The 18,831-nt window shown below is 38.2% G+C and overlaps 2 protein-coding genes across 4 annotated transcripts in view; both read left to right on the top strand.

Moving 5' to 3' along the window:
- Hel89B (histone acetyltransferase 1) overlaps window positions 1–8,488 on the top strand; it is a 68,805-nt gene extending 60,317 nt beyond the window's left edge. For all 3 annotated transcript variants that reach the window (XM_067789706.1, XM_067789713.1, XM_067789721.1), the window contains exons 11-14: window positions 2,411–2,624; window positions 2,699–3,953; window positions 6,701–6,941; window positions 7,007–8,488. In XM_067789706.1, the coding sequence (XP_067645807.1) occupies window positions 2,411–2,624; window positions 2,699–3,953; window positions 6,701–6,941; window positions 7,007–7,453 (2,157 nt within the window). In that variant the 3' untranslated portion in view covers window positions 7,454–8,488. The remainder of the gene's footprint in view (window positions 1–2,410; window positions 2,625–2,698; window positions 3,954–6,700; window positions 6,942–7,006) is intronic.
- A 5,555-nt stretch (window positions 8,489–14,043) lies between these two features.
- LOC137239891 (uncharacterized) lies at window positions 14,044–18,492 on the top strand. Its single transcript, XM_067765698.1, has 3 exons — window positions 14,044–14,290; window positions 17,745–18,120; window positions 18,179–18,492. The coding sequence occupies exons 1-3, from the start codon at window positions 14,102–14,104 to the stop codon at window positions 18,397–18,399; spliced, it is 786 nt and encodes a 261-aa protein (XP_067621799.1). The 5' UTR covers window positions 14,044–14,101; the 3' UTR covers window positions 18,400–18,492.
- Window positions 18,493–18,831: the final 339 nt, after the last annotated feature.

Below are 18,831 nucleotides of genomic sequence, written 5' to 3'. Positions count from 1 at the left end.
TCCTAAATTTCAATACGCATTAAAGCCCGACACATAAGCAGTTTTTTTTTAATATATGTAGATGAGTTTAACACAAGCTTATGCATTATGAGTAGATTGCACGTATTTTTATGGAGAACGGTAGAATGAGCGACACCGGCGCCATCTGAAATGGAAAAGTAGCCAACTCCCAAATCTTGTTGCAAGCAAATCGTAAGAAGAAGAATTTGACATTTGCTTTGGCTAAGGGTGTTGCAAGTGAAATTTTTTTCCCACTGGTTGATAAATTTTCTGACATTTTTCGCAATTAAAAACTGCAATATAACAATCGAACACAAAATATGTTAGAAAGTATGTTAGCAAGTAAACGCACATCTTGGTTGATTGTGGCGATGTTATTGGAATGATAACCTTGTGCTAAACGCATCTATATGCAAAATGTCATTGTGCCGCGGCCTTTATACTCACATGCAACTGAAATATGTGTCTATGTACATCTATCTACAAATGACGTGTGCAACATTTATTTCCTTCACCAATTAATGGTGACTTATAACCATAAAACCATAACCAGATAAAACAGCTGATCGAACCTACTTTATGGAAATCAGTGTAATAGATTAATTGTGCCATACCATAACGCTAACTCCATAACCATACCATAGCCAACCAATTGGTTTTTGGTTTCCCATATCCATAACCTAAAAATATTTGAGTTGGTGAATTTAATAACTTTTTGTAGACTTCATTCATTGTTTTGGATACGCTATGACTAAGAGACTTATTTTTTGTAGAATGTGTTTGTAATTTTTGGCGTTTTCTTCATTTTTATGAAATCTTCACGATTTTTAGGTTAAGGCACCATTAATCGATCACATTGGAGATGGTTATGGATATGGGTATGGTTACGACTATGGCGTTAGGGTTAAGAAATTTTAATTGGCCCTTTAGAGATGCGAAGCTATTTAAAAGTTTATCAATTTCGGTATTTTTATGAAATGCGAGATGGGCTTTCCTTTCAAAAATCTTCAGTTAAAATATTTTAACCGAATATTTGATATGTTACTCTCTTAGATGTTGTTTCAGCGCACTGTCCTCAAGTAGCCCAATGAAAACAGGTTAAATCTGTTTACGTCTACATTATTTCAGAAGAAAATAAGACCTTTTTAAACAAAAAATTTCGAGATACGACTTTTTCACCATATCCGTTTTCATTTGGTTATATTTAATTTCTATATTTCAACCCATATAAGAGATATCGGCCAAAATGTGGTCGCAGAACTTTAATTTGGCTTGGGCTTTTGTCTATGAGAAAATACGAAGTATTGTTCGAGATTTAAAACGTTACACCAAAGAGAGTAAATTAATAAGAGGGCGCATTGTAGAGTCGTTCATTTGCCACAAAGTGGGACGGCTGCTACAGGAATTCACCATACGTTTTACCCCTGCTTCGTTTTCACCATCTGGATAAAAAAAGTCATAAGCCAGGGCATTCGCGCAATTTTAGTGATGTAAATTGCATGGCGCCAGCACCAATGCCGGTGCCAGCTCAATGGTAGCTCATTGACGCAATGACTCCAAGCGAATTTTTGACGCTACTCAGTAGTGAGTGCGTAGTACATTTCACATGCGCTATTAAGCCTAACGATTTTTGTGTGTCAGGCACGAGTTTGGTGTTATTGGCGCTACTGGCAATGATGACACTGAGCTGATGACGGTAGCGCTGGTAGTTCAGCTTTTGAATCAGAGAAAGAATTGATGACTCATGTAAATTATTATGGCTTTGGCTATTATTGGCTGTGACTTTGAACCAAATAAATGCTGCGGACATAACAACCGGAGTCATTTTTGAGTTTTATATTTTAGATTTAATGCACAATTAATATGGGTGTGTTTGAGCAGATAAATAAAAGTAGTATTGCGAAAGTGCTGCTTAGTTCATGGAATGTAGCTAATTTCGTAGTGATGATCTATAGATTGTCAACATTTCGTTCAACGAACGCGCGAAATTGCCACATCTGCTCAAATTTTGCTGAAGAACGTTATGCTCTGTCATAAAAAGTAACACTGGTGCAGATCGAATACACCCTATATCGAGCAAGTAAGAAACAAATAGACAAATTACCTTTTTTACAAATCGCTTGGCTGAGAATTTCAATTGTTGATTTAACTTAAGCTGTTATGCCACTATTTTTCAGCCAGTTAATTTTCAAATAGGTAATTTTTCCAAAGGCAAAATAAATTACAGAGTTATACAGCCTTTAAAAATCAGCCATGTGGAGGCGGACAGTGTAGCAAAAAGTATGGTGAACTCCTCTCGCAGCCGTCTTACAAATTCCACAAAGTTTTACAAGTCTACAATGTACCATCTTATAATTTTTAAAATCTTTGGTTACACTCTTTTTTTTTTCAAAAATTTTTAATCTTTCAGGTTCGTCACATGGTTGCTCGTTGTATTGCCGCGCTAGCCACTACCGATCTGGTGCGCACTATGCATTTTGTGCTCGATATATTGCTCGGTATGCTCGTTAAAATCGAAAATGTAATACAGCGTCAAGGTGCCATAGAAGCTATTGAACGTGTAGTTGATAAGCTGCAATTGCGTATTGTACCCTATATTGTGCTTCTAGTCGTGCCATTATTGGGTGAGTTTCTAAGCTACTCACTATTACTCAAAAAATACTATAAATCAATTTTCTCATTTCACATTTTTTTTCAGGTTGCATGAGCGATCCAGATGAATCCGTACGTTTACTCTCCACACATTGTTTTGCAACGCTTATACAGCTAATGCCGTTAGATTCGCGTAGCAAATCAATTAAGAGTGAAATACCATCGTTAGAGTTGCAGCAGCGTAAGATACGTGATCGTGAATTTCTTGACTACCTTTTCATGCCAAAGAGTATACCCGACTATAAAGTACCAGTGCCATTAACCGTAGAATTACGTTCATATCAGCAAGCCGGTGTTAATTGGTTGTGGTTCTTAAATAAATATAATTTACATGGCATTCTATGCGATGATATGGGTTTAGGTAAAACTTTGCAAACAATTTGCATACTTGCTGGCGATCATTATCAACGTTTTGTTGATAAAGATGGACCATTGCCAAGCCTGGTTATTTGTCCACCTACACTTACCGGTCATTGGGTTTATGAAATAGAGAAATTCTTAGAGAAATCAAAAGTTTTACGCCCATTACATTATGTGGGCTTACCCATTGTACGTGACAAGCTGCGTTGCCATATTGGTCCATGTAATTTAGTCGTGACCTCATACGATACAATACGAAAGGATATAGATTTCTTTAGCACAATACATTGGAATTATTGTGTGCTGGACGAGGGCCATATTATAAAAAATGGTAAAACAAAAAATTCAAAAGCAATTAAAATGCTTAAAGCCAAACATCGTCTTATCCTATCGGGCACACCAATACAAAATAATGTGCTTGAACTTTGGTCACTTTTTGATTTTCTAATGCCCGGGTTTTTGGGTACTGAAAAACAATTTATTGCACGCTACTGTCGTCCTATACTCGCTTCACGCGATTCAAAGAGTTCCTCAAAAGAACAAGAAGCAGGAGTTTTGGCAATGGAGGCGTTGCATCGCCAAGTATTGCCGTTCTTGTTGCGCCGTGTTAAAGAGGATGTGTTAACAGATTTACCACCGAAAATTACACAAGATTTACTATGTGAATTAAGTCCATTACAAGAACGCTTATATGAAGATTTTAGTCGTACACATTTGAATACACACTTGAAAGATTGTTTGGAAAATATGAGTGAAGATGATAATATTAGTAAGAAAGCACATATTTTTCATGATTTGCGTTATTTACAAAACGTTTGCAATCATCCGAAGTTGGTGCTGACGCCAAAGCATTCTGAATATATGAAGATTGCACAAGAGTTACAGCAACAACAAAGCTCTTTGGATGATATAGAGCATTCGGCGAAATTGCCGGCTTTAAAGTGAGTACAGAAATACAATTGGGTGTTTGTTATTTTGGAAAAATTTTCCGCGCTCGATGTTGTGCTGTCTTCAGTGTTTTTTCGTTTTAACTGTTACTTATTATTATTATACTACTTATCATTTTGAATGCGAGAAATCTTTCAAAAAAAAAAAAAGAAAACAAAAAAAATTTGTTGTACAAGGACCAGAAATGAAATATTTAATTTCGAACTTAGGGACCCTTTTCTGATGTCGTTAGGTGCCCTCTATTTTCTTATCATTAGTATAACAGCTGTTATACGAGGTGTAAAGTCAGAACTTCGAAAATATGAAAAATCTGATATTTCCGAATTTTCGCTACACATATCAAAAATCTTAGTATTGCTATGAAGGTGGTTAAATGGCCTTTATTTTGATATGCAGCTATTATACTAAAATTTTTAAAAAAATAATTCAGCCCTTCAAATAAAGGAAAAGGGCGGACCACGACCACATTTTTACTTTTTTAATTTGCTGAGCGCGTTAACAAAAAAAAAAAAATTTCGAAATGTAGAATTTCGAACTTCGAAAACCGATATCTGTTTTTTGGTGGCAAACTGCGAAAAACGGAGATAGTACTTTGTCTACTTAACCCTCAATCTCTACAAAAGTGGGTTTGGTCCAATACCCAGAAAAAAAGTTGATTTTGTTGCATAGTGTAAGAGGTCAGTGGGGTACTTTCAAACATTTTGGAAATTCATTCTAGAATGGCTTTGGTATTGTTATGAAAAAAAGGTTGGGAATGTTTTGAAAATGATTTCGACATCGTTTCGGGAGTCTTTTCGGAACGTTTTAGGAATAAATTGTGAAAAATTTTCGGCAAAATTTCGGGATCAGTTCATTGTTGTTTTCAGTATTTATTCGGAACTATTTTCGTGATGATTTAGGGCTTATTTGGAATTATTTGGAAATAATTTTGAATACAAAAAAGTTTTCTCATTATTATTTGCGAATTACGTCAGGTCTATTTTGGAATTGTTTCGAGTTTGTTATCATACCCGGTTAGTAAAAAAGTAGTAAGCTCTAGAAAAGTAACCGGTTCTACAATAGTAGTGAATTTCAGAAACGTAATATGTTCTATAAAAGTAAACGGCTCCATGATTAACCGGTTCCATCAAAGTAATAGGTTCCAAAAAGCAAACTGATTCCAAAAAAGTAACGAACTTCAAAAAAGTAAGAAGTTTCACTTTATACTTTGTTTATTTGCGCTTAACCGTTCAAACGGTTATGGCCGTGCAACAAGGCTCACCAGTCGCTTCTTCGCTGTGCTAACTGGACCAATTGGTAACAACAAGGGAGTTTAAATCGTTTCCACCTGGTCCTTCCATCGGAGTGGGGGTCGCCCTCTTCCCTTGCTTCCGTCGGCGGGTTCCGATAAAAATACTTTCTTAGCTGGAGCATCACTTTCATTCGCATAATATGGTCTAGCCAGCGTAGCCGCTGCATTTTAATTCGCTAGACTAAGTTGACATCTCGTACAGCTCATCATTAAATCTTCTGTACTCGCCGTCGTCAACGTATAGAGGTCCGCAAATCTTTATAATAACTTTTCTCTCGAACACTCCCAGAGCCGTTTCATCCGATGTTGTCATGGTCCATGCTTCTGCAGCGTATATCAGTGACTTGTAGAGCATGACCATATAAAATGGATTCATTAACATAAGTGATGCAAAGTAGTGAGCTTTTTAACCTTAACATATACATATCTAAAGAGAACTTCGTTCTTTGTGCATCTATGACACATCTTAAAGTACTTGTTTATGTAACGCAAAATTTGTATTATTCCGGTAGTCCCCTTTTTATACCCAGCTGTACTTGTACACAGAGTATTATAACTTTGATTGGATAACGGTTGGTTGTACAGGTATAAAGGAATCGAGATAGATATAGATATCTATCAAAATCATCAGTATCGAAAAAAAATCCGGCCGTCCGTCCGTCCGTCCGAGGAGTCTGTCCGTTAACACGATAACTTGAGTAAATATTGAGATATCTTCACCAAATTTGGTACACGAGCTTATATCGACCCAGAATAGATTGGTAATGAAAATGAGCGAAATCGGATGATAACCACGTCCACTTTTTATATATTTAACATTTTGGAAAACACAAAAAACCTGATTATTTAGTAAATAATACACCTAGAATGTTGAAATTTTACGTGTGGACTGATATTGAGACTTGATAAAAATTTCAAAAAAATTTTTAAAATGGGTGTGGCACCGCCCACTTGTGATAAAATAAATTTTACAAATATTAAACATAAACTAAAAATCGCTAAACCTATAGTAACAAAATTCGGCAGAGAGGTTGCCTTTACTATAAGGAATGCTTTGAAGAAAAATTAACGAAATCGGTTAAGGACCATCCAGTTTTATAGCAAACAACTGTCGGTTAAGGACCATCCAATTTTATAGCAAACAACTGTCCGGGCCAGGAGACCGTCCTCCTAACGGAAGGAAATTTGTTCTAATAACTGTACCTAAAGCTTGGTGCATGAAAAACTGTCCGGCCAATGGAGGTATCCGCCTAATGGAGGTGTCCGCCTAATAGAGCTGTCCGGTAGGAGAGGTTTCTCTTAAAAAACGCTTACCGAAGCACACGAGGTTAAATGTTTCGTTTCGAGTCTTCAAAAGCGGTAATCACTTAGGTTTCGCAACTAAAGTGTATTTGTCTGTTAACGGTGTTTTCTTCTATATAACAAAAATTCGCATTGTTATCATTTCAGGCAACTTCTGCTTGATTGTGGTATTGGTGTACAAACCGAATCGGTAAGTCAACATCGTGCATTAATCTTCTGTCAACTGAAAGCTATGTTAAGTATAGTTGAGCATGACTTGCTGCGTAAGCATATGCCTTCTGTTACATATTTGCGTTTGGATGGCAGTGTACCAGCATCACTACGTCAGGACATTGTAAACAATTTCAATACTGATCCGAGTATCGATGTCCTATTGCTGACTACACAGGTAAAACAACTAAAAAAAATGCTTTTTAAAATCGAAAATATTTACAACTCTTTCTCTCATTTAAGGTGGGTGGTTTAGGCCTAAATTTAACAGGCGCTGATACGGTTATATTTGTCGAGCACGCTTGGAATCCAATGAAAGATCTACAAGCAATGGATCGTGCACATCGCATTGGTCAAAAGAAAGTCGTTAACGTATACCGTTTGATTACGCAAAAAACATTAGAAGAAAAAATAATGGGTTTGCAAAAGTTTAAAATACTTACAGCGAATACAGTGGTTAGTTCAGAGAATGCTTCCATGGATACAATGGCTACTGGCCAACTATTCGATTTATTTAATGCAAATGGTAAAAATGGTAACGCAGAACCTTGCAGCACCACTGCAATAAATACTGGTGCTGGACAAATGTCTATGAATGCAATTATTGAAAGTCTGCCAGAGTTATGGTCAGAACAGCAATATGATGAGGAGTATGATGTATCAAATTTTGTCCAGAGCTTAAAGAAGTAGTTTTATAGTGAGATTAAGCAATTTAATGAGTATAATGCTGCAGTCGTAAAAAAGCCAATTAGAATGAAAAATAACGAGTATTCCACTTTAAAAAGCTTTCGGCCTACAGTTGGCATTTGATGAACACACACACAAACTAAACTTAAAGACTCTGCTTTTTTATTACAATAATAAAATATCAAACATATAGTTAAAGAAAAGGAAGCTAGTATATAAGTAAGCTTTTTAGTTTTGAATTATATACAATTTAATTTATTCGAAAATTTGATGAAATAATGAAAGCGCATGCAAGACTTCTTTGAGTATCTATTATTGTACTATGTACTGATATTTTCTTGATTTTATTACTGTTCAAGTTTATTATTTTTTTCTTAGAATTTGTAAGCACTTTGCATTGCAGCCATGTTCTTGGCAACTTAAAATGTTTGTCAATTTTTTTTTTTTATTATAATTTTTAAGAGAATCCTCTCTTCCAATGCAAATTTTCGCGTTTAAAAACCTGCTGTAAAGTATAAAAAATTTTAAGAATCATGATGCAAAAGCAAGTGTTATCATGTTTTCAGCATAGTGCTGTTAATGTAATGTTTATATTTTATAATCTTTTTATTATGAGAATTCTACTCATAGGTATCGTAAATATCACACAATTTCATGAATAAATTGCATAGCTCTTAAAATTAATTTTAATAGCTTTTGAAAATGTTTTTAAACCAAATGTGGAGCTTATCTGAAAACAGGTACTGTAAAAAAACTTTCTTATCGTTTAAAAATATATAATCAGCCCAATTCTAAATATTCCCTCGTAATTTTGTTCTCGCGTATTTTTTATTCCCGCGGAAAAATTCCTCCAATTCTTTTCTCTTACGGAGAACAATAAATGGGGAATCGGAATTTCGAAATTTCGAAGTCAGCTGTTTTGGCAATTGAAATATCGTTGTGCATTTCTTATTTTGTTTAAAAAGTTTAAAGGATTAATTATTGTTGCAAATTTGTTTGAAATTTAGAAATAAAGTATAAACAATGCACATTGTTGCATTTCATATGGTATTCACTGAAACGAGTAATGAATTGGTGCCACAGCAACATCAACAGAGGAGCATAAGAAGAAGAAAACGGCGGGATAATACAAATCTGCTGGAGTTGCCTGCCTCCATTCAGCAAAAAAATATTCTGGCGGCCAAGTCTATTTAAGCCTTCTTAAAAAATCTTTGCTCAATTTCTGGATGGCTGCATCAAATATAGTACCTGGGCGAGCGACCTTTGCTCGGCCACGTTTCACTGTGCTGAAAACGTTCCTCGAGTATCTTCATGCGCCCAATTATTAATTTCAAAAATTTTTTTTAGTTATACACTATGAAAGTCTCACAATTTTATTACATCCCAAAAACTTGTAAATTTCATGAATGACAACTATCAGTTAGTTTAATTAAATGTCAACTTACTTCCCTAAGCACCATCTGTTGGTAAGTAGTTAAATGGTTAGATGTAGTTTTCAAATTGAACATATGCCTCTAGTGTTCAACGGTAGCAAATTACCATGGTGAGATATCGTTTTGCTATGGTGAGAAATCTTTCTAACAGTAATCTGTGAGAAATTGTAATTATTCATTCCATATTTGCCAAAAATATGCATTTAAATATATTTTGCTAGAATTTGTCACGGTGCGTTGATATTGCATTTCAATTTTATTAGCGTGTGTGAAATTAAGAAAATTAAGTCGAATCATGTGTAAGATTTTTTTACAAAGATTTTTAACTTTAATGTTCTCCTTTAAAGCTTTAATAGAATATGAGAAAGTAGAGTACTATTTCGTCTAACTACCTCAACCCTAAATGGCAACCCTACTCAAAAATGTGCCTATTGTAATGCGGAGTGAAATACCTTTCGTTTGATACCCATATCGGCATATCTCATGCAATTTTTTTATTTCGAATAGGTGGCAACCCTAAATTGCAACCCTACTCAAAAATGTCCCTATTGTAATGCGGAGTGAAATACCTTTCGTTTGATACCCATATCGGCATATCTCATGAAATTTTTTTAAATTTCGAATAGGTGGCAACCTTGTGAAACATTCTGAGTGGCAACACCTAGGTAGAAAGTCTTAGTCTTAGTCATTTAAATCGGTTGAGCCGTTCCCGAGATCGTTCGGCTATACAAACAAACAAGAATTGCTCGTTTAAAGTTATAAGATATGCTTATGATATACTTTTCGACTTAAAATAAAGAATATTGTGGTAGACTGTACATATTATAGCACAAATTTGTACAAATAAGTGTACTTTCTTAAAAGAACCAATGTACTTTAACTATTTTGATGCATTCCCTTTAATTTAACTAGTGAAAAAACTCCTTAGAAATGGCAGAGTAATCCCCTCACTCACATTCATAATACCTACTTTTCTCCCATAACCGGTTTCCGCTTTTTCAAACATTGTTCAGAATAAGAGGAAAGGGAGAAGGGAAAAAACTCACAAGGAATTTTTATTTAGAATACGAGGAATGGGAGAAGGGAAAAAACTCGCAAGGAATTTTTGTTTAAAATTGGGCTCAATGTCTTTTCTCTATCAGCCCAATTCTTAACAAAAATTCTGGAAATTTTTTTATTCTCCCATTACTGCTATTCTAAATAAAAAGTTTTGAGAGTTTTTTCACTTCTTCGTTTCCTCAGAGGTAGGTATTGAGCAAGGCGAATTCAGTATGTACCAGGTGTTGTTATCGCAACAGCTCATATCTTCTTCTTGATTATTTTCCATACAACGCCTTGTACAACAATATGTCAGTTAATCGAAGTCAATGAACATTCTTCTCATTCTTTTGATTTTACATTCTTCTGCACGGCGAATTGGTTAAATTCGCTTTGCCACCACCTGGTATAGATTCGCCTTGGTATTGAGAACATGATTGAAAGGAAGATTTCTCTACCATTTTTAAGGGATTTTTTCACTTATTAAATTAAATTGAAGGTAGTAAAAATACACTAATTTGTAATAAAATACATTTATATTCTACCATAATCCTCTTGATTAAGTCGAAAAGTATATGCTAAAGCAACAGATAGAGCTCTTAAATAATTTGATGCCAAGCCATCCAGAAATTGCGCAAGAATTTTTTAAAGGAGACAAGGAAGGCTTAGAAAGATTTTTTATAATATAATTTTGTTCAATTTGTATGCTTCTGTAATTTATCTGCAATCCGTACTATATTTAGTCTGATTTATTGGTGAATTTTTAGACTAATAAATAAATAAATAAAATAAATAAATGCTCTCCCCAAGAAAAAAAAATTGGAGTTTTGCTGCGAGAATAAAAAAAAAAAAAACGCGGGAACAAAATTCCGATAGAGTATTTAGAATTGGACTGTATTATATATATTATTTCTATTTATTGTTTAATTTTACAGGTTGGTGTTTGAAAATTTATTGTGTTTCAAAAAACTATCTTACTGTATTTATACATTACAACGTCTTTATTGTCATTAATTGACATATTCGACATATTGACTGCCTGAACGATTTTGGACGTTGGATAACAAGCCACTCCCAGTCATCCCATTTCGCATTAACTGACGCTAATACTCCAAAGATCAGCCCATCTTCTATGAGAGTAAGTTTTCGTTTAATTTTTAGGCTGAGATGGTTTGGTGTCGAGATTCTGTATGTACAACAAATTTTTTTAAATTCTGCTTTCTAAACTTCTGCTTTCAAAATTCTGTATTAAAATATAATGTTAACAATGTTAAAGAGGTCTTGTAATTATTTTGAAAAAGTGCGCCATGCACAGTAATTCTGCGTAGAACACCTTTCTGCATAGGCGGCCTTCGGCCGCTTGCGCTGGGCTACGCCATGCCAAGTCCGGGTGTGTGGTATAACAGTGGCTACCGCCACGGTGATGTCCTTCTGCGTAGTATACCCTTCTGGGTAGGAGGCCTTCGGCCGCACTTTAAAAAAATAACCCTTAGCCGATCCAACACCGGCTACGCCATGCCATGATTCCGGAATTTTGACTTCCAGAATTAAACATGCAGAATTTTGAAAAAGCAGAATTTTAGAAAGCAGAATTTTGTTCAAGCAGAATTTGTTTTGCAATTTACAGAATTTTGTCACCCAGAATTTTGTAATACAGAATAATGACACGCTCCCGTCTGAGATTGGGAATCTGTTTGATCTACTCGATGGTTCGAATTTTATGTCAAATTAATGAGCAGACATTTTTTTTCGATACATTCTCTGTTGTTTTTGTGTTAACAGTGCTTAGCCCCATTCAATGGGCACGACAACTCACAAATTTTCATCAAAGTCCTCTAACGGGATTCCAAGGAAACTGTTTCAACGGGGACGGGCAATAGGGAGATTGGTGTTAGAGGCGTAGGTTCCACATTACAATAGAAAAGATGGTTGGTGTCATGTGGGGACACGTCGCATGCAGGACATATATTACGTATGTCGGGGTTGATTCTGGACAAGGAAGAGTTTAACATGTTACAGTATCCAGAACGAAGTTGATGACACGTGTCTCCCTTGGTAGTGCTTTCTTCTTCTTTTGCAAGGGTAGGATATTGCATATTTATAACAGGGTTCACCGGGCCCATCCTGGCAAAAGCGTTTACCTATTCTGAGTGGATTTGGCTTAGGGCCTGGTTATGCTTATCTGGAACAAACGGCTGTGTTGGTAGGTGCCCGATCTCGTCATAGTGCTTATGGATATATTCCCTTTACCCCCGTGGAGGCGGGGCTAGATCAGGCAGTTGTTTGCTATGATGCCCTGGTTTGTGACAATTTCGCAAACGCTGCCTGTTCAGCATTTCGTTGTGCTCTTTAATGTTGAACTCTTTGGCCTCGCTATACTATATATTCACTCAACGGTTTATTCGGCAGTTCTTTGACATTTGAAAGTGTTGGTTGTGTATAAATTTTTCCTTCTTCATATTATAGTGAAGTGTTCCTTGTCAGCGCCCATTGTTTTCGCTCCAAGATAGACCGGTATGTAATTTATTCCCCCTATTGCGAGTCGATCGTAGTAGATAGTCGACCGTTACTCGGGGCCATTCTCACTTTGTCGCAATCAGTTGGCAGAACGTACATATTTTGAGGTCTTGGGTTCCATTGTGTTGTAACGATACAGGCACTCCCGAAAGTTTTGGGGAGTTTTATCGATGTTAACGACTTTTTACAGGATATAGATCGGGTACGTCACGGTAACTAGCACCACAAAGGTACTGGCCCGACCATTTAGGAAACTATCTCATCTCAGGTACATGATCATCTCATGCCTACAATTCCAGTACTTAGTGAGATAAAACTCCTCAAGTATGGCTTGGGCAAAGGTAAAGTCGTCCCGGAACATGGAGGAATTGAGAGAGAAGATCCCACTCACTCAACTCCCGAGGGATGATATCCTCAGGCAGATAGTGTATGAGAAAAGGTATAAAGTGGAACTGGGAGACAAGGGTACATGGGAGGAAAGCAGAATTGAGAGCATGGCTTGAAGACGCCAGAGGGGATTGGATCAGGAGTCGTGGGCCCGGAGCCAAGATAACAATACCCCTGGGAGCATACCCGAGCATTTTTCAAGCGGAAGTATTCGCCATAAGCCGGTGCGCTGACCTAAACCTTCAGCGAAAATACTCCAATGGAGGCGTTTGAAATAAACTCAGCACTGGTATTTGAGTGCGTTGAAAAGCTAAATCAACTAGGAGCACACAACGAACTAATGCTGGCCTGGGTGCCTGACAACAGGGGAATTGAGGGCGATGGGAAGGCGGAAAGCCTTGCCAGAGAGGCAGCAACGACACTACCTATTGGTCCCGAGCCGTTCCTGCCAGTAGGCCCGCAGGAAAAGACGGAAGAACACTGGCGCAATATGCCAGGCCTGAGACAATCTAAGTTTTTATTAGGGGGTTACAGCACAACTCGATATAGAGCATTAATAGGTATTTCGAAAGATAACCTAAGAATCCAAACAGCTATACTTACAGGACACTGTCGGCTGAAACGTTCAAATGTAAAAGCTGGGTATAATATCGAACAACATATGCCGATTTTGTGATCGATCAGCGGAGATGGCGAACCATATCCTCCTGGAGTGTGACGCAATCTCAAGACGGAGGGCTAAGTTTATGGGCTCACCATGGCCAGAGCATTCTCACATCAAATCCATGAAGCCAGGTGAACTGCTAGGGTTCATCAGGGATGTCGGCTTGGATGAGGTGCAGCTGAGCGCACAATAGACCAATGGTCGCAGTGCGATCCTCAATTAATTATCTGTCTATCTATCTAATAACACCTTGAACTAGCTCGTCCCTTTTTGGTTTTGTTCGCTAGAAAAATAACGCCGAAACCTGTCTACTAAGCAAATTTGACAAGGAGTCATCACGAAAAATTATTCAAATATTCATCAAATGTCTCATTTCTGTTGCAAGCGAGTGTATTTATGCTTATGGAAAAGTGAATTTAATTTGGCGTAATAGTGTGAGTGTGTTACTCATATGCAGCACCACAGTCTTCTGATAAGCTTTTTTATCAGCATCAACAGTCAGTATGACTAAATATTATTAAAGCTATTGGATTCATTAAACGTTTTGCCTTCAACGAATGTACACAAACTGCGGTCTTTCTACCTTATATTTGCTAGACTGAAAACAAAATTATGTTGAGGAAAAAAGTGCGCGCTTATTGTTTTCGCTTTTTCATTTTAGCGGCATTTTCGTGTTGTAGTCGTTTCGTTCGTGGTCATGGTATGATGTTGGATCCACCAGGACGTTCTTCGCGTTGGCGCTTTAATGCTTCGGCACCAAAAAATTATGATGACAATGGATTGAATTGTGGTGGGATGACGGTGAGGAAGAAAAATGAGTAACTGAAACTCAATAATGAAGAGCATTCTATATTAGCTTGTGGTACGAGATTCACTGTGAGATTTCGGCTCCCGCTAATTGTTTCGAGGCTAGTTGTTTTTTTTTTCAGTTTGGGTGCAAGAGGTAAAGACAAGACGAGAAAAGAGATGAGTTATATGTGTTTGTTATAGAGAAATTAGGGGAAATGGTATTTCGTATTCTCCATATTTTGCTAATACAACTGGTATTTCGTGGCCTGACATGCTTAAGAAAAATGTACGTCTGTTACAATATCCAAAGTAAAGTTGATGTAGTAGCATTCACGCTGCATAGCCGACACATCTCTTTCAAAAATGATAACGACTCTAGTCTGTGTGGTTCTTCCGGTATATATAATATCTCTCTTCGGCAAAGTGTCGATCGACCTCCAATTACATCTAACTGGGATCGGATTTGACAGATGAATCTTTATCTTCCACAAATGGTTACAGCATGTAATCTCAGAGGGTGCGGTCCTGTTCTCGCGGTGACATCGGCATCCAGTAAGGGTGCTAGGGAGCCCATAGGCGTTACGGTGATGTACGGATCGCCGGTAGCGTAATTGCATCGGTGGATATCAAATGGTACATACCGTGCTTGGTATAGTCGGGGAATTAATCGGAGACAAAGTATAGCTTCTCAAGACATAGAAGCAATAGAGTTTGAGGATATAGTGTTTTTGGAACAGAGTCATGCAGGTATGAGATTCTGGTAACTTAATCCTTCTTGGCTTAGATCTTTCCTTTCCAAATCCAACATGTACCAGTAAAACATTAAAAGAGATTGCAGTCTACCTTTTTAGTCTCCATGAGAGTTTCCTTTGATTTTTTGGAGAGGCATAGCATGGCTGACGTTTTCAACGGGTCGAGCTCCATGGGAATCGTCTTTTTTACCGAATATTTTTGTTAAGACTGTAGTCTATCTTAGTGTGGGCAGCGGTCATCGCTGGGCGTACGGTAGTTGCCTACTATACCGAAGGCACTAGGTTTATATCCGGAGCTTACTTACTTAATTGGCGCTTAACCGTTTAAACGGTTATGACCGTCCAAAAAGGGGCGCCAGTCGCTTCTTCTCCCTATCAACCGGCACCAATTGGTCACGCCAAGGGAGTTTAAATCATTTTCCACCTGGTCCTTCCAGCGGAGTGGGGGCCGTCCTCTACCTCTGCTTCCATAGGCGGGTTCCGATAGAAACACTTTCTTGGCCGGAGCGCCATCTTTTATTCGCATGACATGGCCTAGCCAATGAAGCCGTTGCGTTTTAATTCGCTGGACTATGTTGACATCTGCGTAGAGCGCGTACCGCTCATCGTTAAATCTTCTTTGGCACTCGCCATCGGCAACGCGTAGAGGTCCATAAATCTTTCGAAGAACTTTTCTCTCGAACACTCCCAGAGCCGCTTTATCTGATGTTGTCATGGTCCATGCTTCTGCACCATATAGCAGGACGGGTACGATAAGTGACTTGTAGAGTATGATTTTCATTTACCGAGAGAGGACTTTACTTTTCAATTGCCTACCTAGTCCAAAGTAGCATTTATTGGCAAGAGTGATTCTTCGCTGGATTTCAGAGCTGATGTTGTTGTTGGTGTTAATGCTGGTTCCCAAATAAACGAAGTCTTTTACTATTTCGAAATTATGGCTGCCAACAGTAACGTGGTTGCCAAGGCGCATATGCGCAGACTCTTTGCTCGATGACAGCAGGTACTTCGTTTTGTCCTCATTCACCCATCTTTACCGCTTCTTTTTCCAGTTTGGAGTAAGCACAACTAGCGGCGCGGGTGTTTATATCCGGAGAAAGTATCGCAAAAATTCTTCAGAAAAAGTTTTTCAAGATGGAAACCCCTCAAATTTGTGTAGACTCGGAAAAAAGCGACACGAGTGAATTTACGCACAGTGTATGGGTTCGTTAGTGTGACGAAGAGGGAAGAGATATTTCAACATAGAAGAAATAAGCGTAATGCCGGATGGCGTGATGGCGATGAGTTGCAAATGCTGATTAATAGGAATAATGCCCGACCAGAAAATCTGGCGGATGACGTAAGGTTTCAAGATCGAAGCAAATTACTGCAGGAATGATAATGGCTATATGGCATCTGACATTCGGAGCGTACTTAGGGAACACTTCTAATTGCTAGATAACGAAGGAGTTGCCGACAACGATGCCCCTATCCCTGACGAGAGAATAGCAAAAGATGACCAGGCGACCGGGGATTCAAGGGGTTGTGTAGTGCAATATATAGCTTCTCCAACCCAATTGTCAACCTCACCTTCGAGCGGCGAATCCCGTTTCACTAACAGAAGAGGCTCTGGCGACTCCAAGCTCCTCATGGAACTTGGGGGTGGGGAGGGAGGGATGGCCTGAAGGTTTAATGTGGCCATATAAATCGTTCCCAAGATGGTCGGGTTAGACCCTAATGGTGCTGTGTTACCGGAGCGTACCGGATCTGTATCCGGCAAAGGACCATCAGATCGATAACACTCCCCAAAAGCCTTCGGGGAGTAACCTTATCGCTACAACAACAAAAACAACAACCATGCGACCGGAAACGACGGACTAACTGCCGAGCTGTTGCTGTTGTAACTACAAAATCACTCCTTAAAGGCTTACAGAATGCAATAGATATGAACAGTGCTTTGCCGAATTGGTTCTTATACGATCCGTTACTAACTCGACTGCATCGGGAACCAGATTCTTTAACCCCTTGAATCTTATGTGATTTTAGCCGCCTTTTATGACAAGCATGCCTATCGCGGGAACGTTAAAAAACTCTTTAGCTTTTACTAGGGTTTAAATACGAAGAACAAGAGTTGGTAAAGAGCATGCTTTAAATCCCATGCTAATATGTGCGGACGAGTGAAAATATGGACACATAGGTGATGAGGTGCCAATTTGTGGTGATAATCTTTTAGGATATAAACTGGCTTTTATGCCTCGTTAGATCTGTCTTTGACACGGGATCCAGCCAAAGTCAACCTGTTTCATAAGCCAACCAAAGTCACACACCCTTTTACTTAACTCAACCTATACTAGCTTAGTTGTTGTTTTGAGATGCAACGATCTAACAAAGTTCACTGCTCTGTGCTACTGGGACATAATACAAGCCTTCCATCGAGGCGAATTACTCAAACGAAGGGTGACAATGGTGCTAGTGCGCGCAATGTTGACTATTGACCAGAGGACCCCGATAACAAAAAATCTCCATCAATAGTAATTTTTGGAAAATTACAGTTACAACAGGGTTGCCCCATACAGAAATAGTTGTTAGAGGATTTGGTTTCGATGAACTATTGAATAGACGGTTAGTGAGACACTAGGGACGTCGGGGTTTATTCTGCGTAGGCAAAATGTTGCTGCTCTATGCTTTGAAAGGACTTATTGCAGTCCTACTGATATGGATATATCCATATATTTCAGACGCAATGGGTAAGAAATAATGGTAAATGCGGACTATGTGGTGATAATTATGCTTTGCCCACCCCACGAGCCAATGAAATTGGAGGATATTATGGTGGAATTGGTGTAATAACAAAATCCTTTCACGGAACCTATACGGCTAGAGTGGGTGTACGCATCACCACCAATCACTTGGGATATTTTCGTTTTGATATCTGCGATTTTACAGCGTTTGGTGCTGAGTCCGAAAGTTGTTTCCAGAAATATCCTATACGATTTGCCGACGGTTCAAAGCGTTTATATATTGGTACTGCAGCGGGTTGGATTGATGCAGATGTAGTATTACCGGAAAATGTGAATTGTGAACATTGTGTGCTGCGTTGGACATATACTGGTGGTAGGTTTAAGAACTGAAAACCCAAAATTGTCGAAATAATCTACAGTTATTATTTCAGGAAACAACTGGGGTCCCTGTGGAAACGGCACATATGCACTGGGTTGCGGGCCACAAGAGACATTCGTAAACTGTGCTGATGTAAATATTTTATTTCCCGGTAGTGAACGTATTTATCGGCTTCATGCAATGGAACGCGCACATCGACCTACTGAGCAAGCTGAGCTACCAGAATATTTGAAGAAGCTATATCACTACAAAAGGAAACTAGGAAGGATTTAAAAGAAAATTAATTAACTTTCTGCTCACTCAAAAAGTGCTGAGCCAATGTCTGAGTCATGGTTTATGTGAAGTTTCAAAACATAAGTAAATATTTATTTCACAACAATAATACCGTTACTTTCATTTCATCAAGTCAAGTTTTTGAAGGTCAACAAAATGGTTTCCCGAGTCCCATGCTGAAGCGGTAATGAGGAAACTAAATGGTAAAAAAAGAGCGGAATATCTGCCCAGATCCCTCCAAGGCGATTTCACCATGTCTATATGAAAGGATTAGAAAGCTAAGGAGCTCACTTCGAAATTTGAAGTTTTCATAAAGGAATCCAAAATAGCCAGTGAAGTAGGAACGGGAGTTTTTAAAACACTCACAGACACGGGAGAGAGTGTTTGAATCAGATGTCTACGATATCCAGGAGGTATCCGTAGAAACACGTG

This window comes from Eurosta solidaginis, chromosome 1 (genome assembly GCF_040869045.1).
Source record: "Eurosta solidaginis isolate ZX-2024a chromosome 1, ASM4086904v1, whole genome shotgun sequence".
Taxonomy (NCBI): domain Eukaryota; kingdom Metazoa; phylum Arthropoda; class Insecta; order Diptera; family Tephritidae; genus Eurosta; species Eurosta solidaginis.
The sequence above is the reverse complement of the archived record's forward strand: the minus strand, read 5'-3'. Positions and strand labels throughout refer to the sequence as shown.